The following is a 3206-nucleotide window of genomic DNA, read 5'->3' on the forward strand; positions in this document are numbered from 1 at the left end:
CCATTTCTGAGTCTGTAGCTTTTGAGGAAGAGGTGGGCAAGACAAGACCTCATAAGGGGCCAAATTACAGATCTGCCCATCTGAACTTTTAATTTCTCAAAGGCAGAGCAGGATGAGGAAATCAATTCAAAAGTGCTTCAGGAAGAAGGAGATTTTTATAAGTAAATGTTCCAACCAATTATGCAGGCAGCACGTTCTCATCTCCCTTCTTCATTTCATAATCGAACGGTGGCTAGATTGGCGTTATTTTTTCTCAGCTTAATTAATCGAAATGAACCCGTTATTTTGACAGCCCTAGTAATGATATGATAATATATTCTAATGGATTTTACTTCAATCTTTTTGGATGTTAAACCAAAACTCTTCAAAAGAAATATGTCTTTATCTGAAGGCCTTCGTAGTTTGGAATGAAACTTGACAAATTAACTTTAAATAAAAAGAGGAAGGGATCTGCGTTTGGTCCCCGCTCCTACCCTGATGAACTCGGTGAGTGTATTGTAGATGTAGGCTCCCCGTGGCATGAAGAAACAACTGCCGGGGCTGAGATCATGGAAGAAGAACAGCTCCTGATCCTATGAAGCAGACAAAGAAGACTTTTTAATGAGTACACATATTTGTATTATCTGCAGATACAGTAGCTGGAAAGCAGGACAAACAGCTCTTATCTTATCCACATTAGTGTAAAAAGTGTCTGCAGGTCCTAGGATTTCCGTAACTATCCTGTGATGGTAAACTGTACTCATTTTTATTTTATTATTGTTCAGAATCTCATATACACCTGTTAAAAAAAATATATATATATATTATAAGTATAAAAATTAAAAGATGGGATAAACAAACATACAAATGAACCAACAAAAATAACACCATAGTAACAAAATAAAACAGGAAGAAATAATTTTCAATAAAGTAAAGGAATATTCAGGCCATTTATTTGAGACAGTTATACCACCTTTACCAGTGCTCAAAAAAAAATGTTTCTTTTCTTCAGTTAACATGAGCGGTAATCTGCTCCATTCTGTAGATTTCTGTTACAACGTCTCTCTTTGAAGTAATTGTTGGACAATCTGGTAGTGGCTATTTCTTTAACATTATTTTTTTTGGGTCTTTCCCTTTATTAGTGAAAGTGGATAGACAGGAAAAGGGGAAAGAGACGGTGGATGACACACAGCAAAGGTCCACAGGTTGGATTCGAACCCGGGTCGCTGCAGGACTCCTCCTACATGGGGTGAACTTCTTCTTACTTAATAGCCTTTTTACTGGTCACTAGCAATACATGCGTTAAGAGTTTGTGCCCTTTCTGCCAACTTTGAGGTATATTTCCAAGATACAGAGTCTTAAAGTCCAAAGTAATGTCCTCACGGAAGATAACCTAAACCGTATTTATATTAACATCATCAATACAAATGGTCTCCTTGTACATGACTTTATAACAGCTCTCACCTCTTCGCATCTTTACACTGTAGTTATGGCTATGAAACAGAATTTCTCCAAACAAATAAGCATGCTTTAACAGTAATCTTGCTTTATAAAACACCCCTCTGGAGATAGGTTTTATAGCCACACATTAGGGCTTTTATTTCCTCTGTACATATGTCAAAACTGGCGAGGTACATGTTTGATCAACTTTATAAAAATCAATGTGAGAGACTCAGGCGCAGATCACTGCTGAAGCACCCGATTTTACTTCAACGCCATTAGGTAGCATTCCACAATGTTTAAAACGGGCTTTCATGACGCAGTATGCAAATGATAAAAGTCAGCTTAGAAATATTTTCACAAGGCACCATCTTTAAAACGACCTGTTACTTTTGTCACCTCCCTCCAACTGGCTTCTACAGCAACATCTTGACTCTGGGGTGTAATACGGATCTGTGTTGTTATCAGTGCTGATTAAGGTGCTGTCCTCCGTTTCTCTGAGACTGGGAAACCAGCTGGGGTGCTCAGATGACTCACAGTGCTCCCTAATGTGTGAGAGGAAACACAGCGCCCTCAGCTGGCATAAAGCAGCAATGATGATTTAATGCAAAACACACCATGTCCAAAGAGCACCAAAATTTGATCCCTGGGTGACAGCGTAAGCAACAATTTGACCATTCCTGACCTCTGCGTAATGTTGTATTTTGTTTGTATATTGTTGCATGCATCTTTACAGTTGATTTTTGCCTGGAAACCGTGCTCCAGGTTTGTTTCAGGGTTCCACCACATCCATAAAACCACAAACAGACTCTCATGAGGAAAAACTCAAATTCACTTTGAACTGGATTTCCGTCTGCAATTTTAAGCCACAGCCAGCTGGGTGGGCCTGAACTTGACTGCCTACAGTGACTCACTTTGCCAATCTTGCGATGGTCTCGATTCTTGGCCTCCTCCTGAAAACGTTCCCACTCCTTCAGCATCTTTGAGTCTGGGAAGGATATCCCATAGATCCTCTGTAACGTCTCCATGTCAGCGCGGCCCTCCCAGTAGGTTGAAGAGTTCTGATGATAGCGATAGAAAAGAGAAATATTTACATTTTGAAACGTTAGCACAAAATAACAGACTTTAAAAAAGGAGCTAGAAACTGGGAAATTATATGTTAAATTGTTAGACAAACTAAGTTGAAAGATGCCAATATTTGAATGAAAAAAAAAAACTGAGAACAGCATTCATAGGTTTGGGGATTGTGGATTTTGGACTTCCACAAACCTTGTAGATCTTCATGGCCTTGATCTTGCCTGTATGTCTCACATGGGGACCTCTGCACAAGTCAATCAAGGGCCCACATCTAACCAGGATTCATAAATTACAGTTCAGTACAGTTAGTTTCACAACGACCCAAAAATAACTTGCACATCTTCGTGAAAAAATAAAAAGATCCAGTTAATAATTCTTCTTCTTTCTATAAGCCACGTACCTGTAGACTGTAGTAGTGGGGGTGCTGACTTTCTCATTCAGAATGCGGCACTTGAATTTGTTGTACTGAAAGATACAAACACCTTGGGTTAATTCAAAGTTATCCTGGGCAGAGGAAGAATCCATGGAGAAAACCAGATTCCATGCACACAAATAATAAAAATACAACTAGGCAAGACTGTATAAACCAGGATTGGTCAGTTTATGGCTAGTAAACATTTTACTCATCAGTTCAGGAAACAGTTGCGACAAAAGGCACCTCACATATGTCCAGTTTTTAACTTTTTTTTTTTAAAACAAAAACGGGACAA

The 3206-nt window shown here is 38.9% G+C and overlaps 1 protein-coding gene across 2 annotated transcripts in view; it reads right to left on the reverse strand.

Moving 5' to 3' along the window:
• The window catches only part of tars3 (threonyl-tRNA synthetase 3), a 13431-nt gene that overhangs the window by 6508 nt on the left and 3717 nt on the right, over nucleotides 1–3206 (reverse strand). For both annotated transcript variants that reach the window (XM_032514987.1, XM_032514976.1), the window contains exons 7-10: nucleotides 2897–2961; nucleotides 2689–2767; nucleotides 2334–2480; nucleotides 474–572 (exon numbers count right to left, since the gene is read on the reverse strand). In XM_032514987.1, the coding sequence (XP_032370878.1) occupies nucleotides 474–572; nucleotides 2334–2480; nucleotides 2689–2767; nucleotides 2897–2961 (390 nt within the window). The remainder of the gene's footprint in view (nucleotides 1–473; nucleotides 573–2333; nucleotides 2481–2688; nucleotides 2768–2896; nucleotides 2962–3206) is intronic.

The sequence above is a fragment of the Etheostoma spectabile genome, chromosome 1 (assembly GCF_008692095.1).
Source record: "Etheostoma spectabile isolate EspeVRDwgs_2016 chromosome 1, UIUC_Espe_1.0, whole genome shotgun sequence".
Lineage (NCBI taxonomy): Eukaryota > Metazoa > Chordata > Actinopteri > Perciformes > Percidae > Etheostoma > Etheostoma spectabile.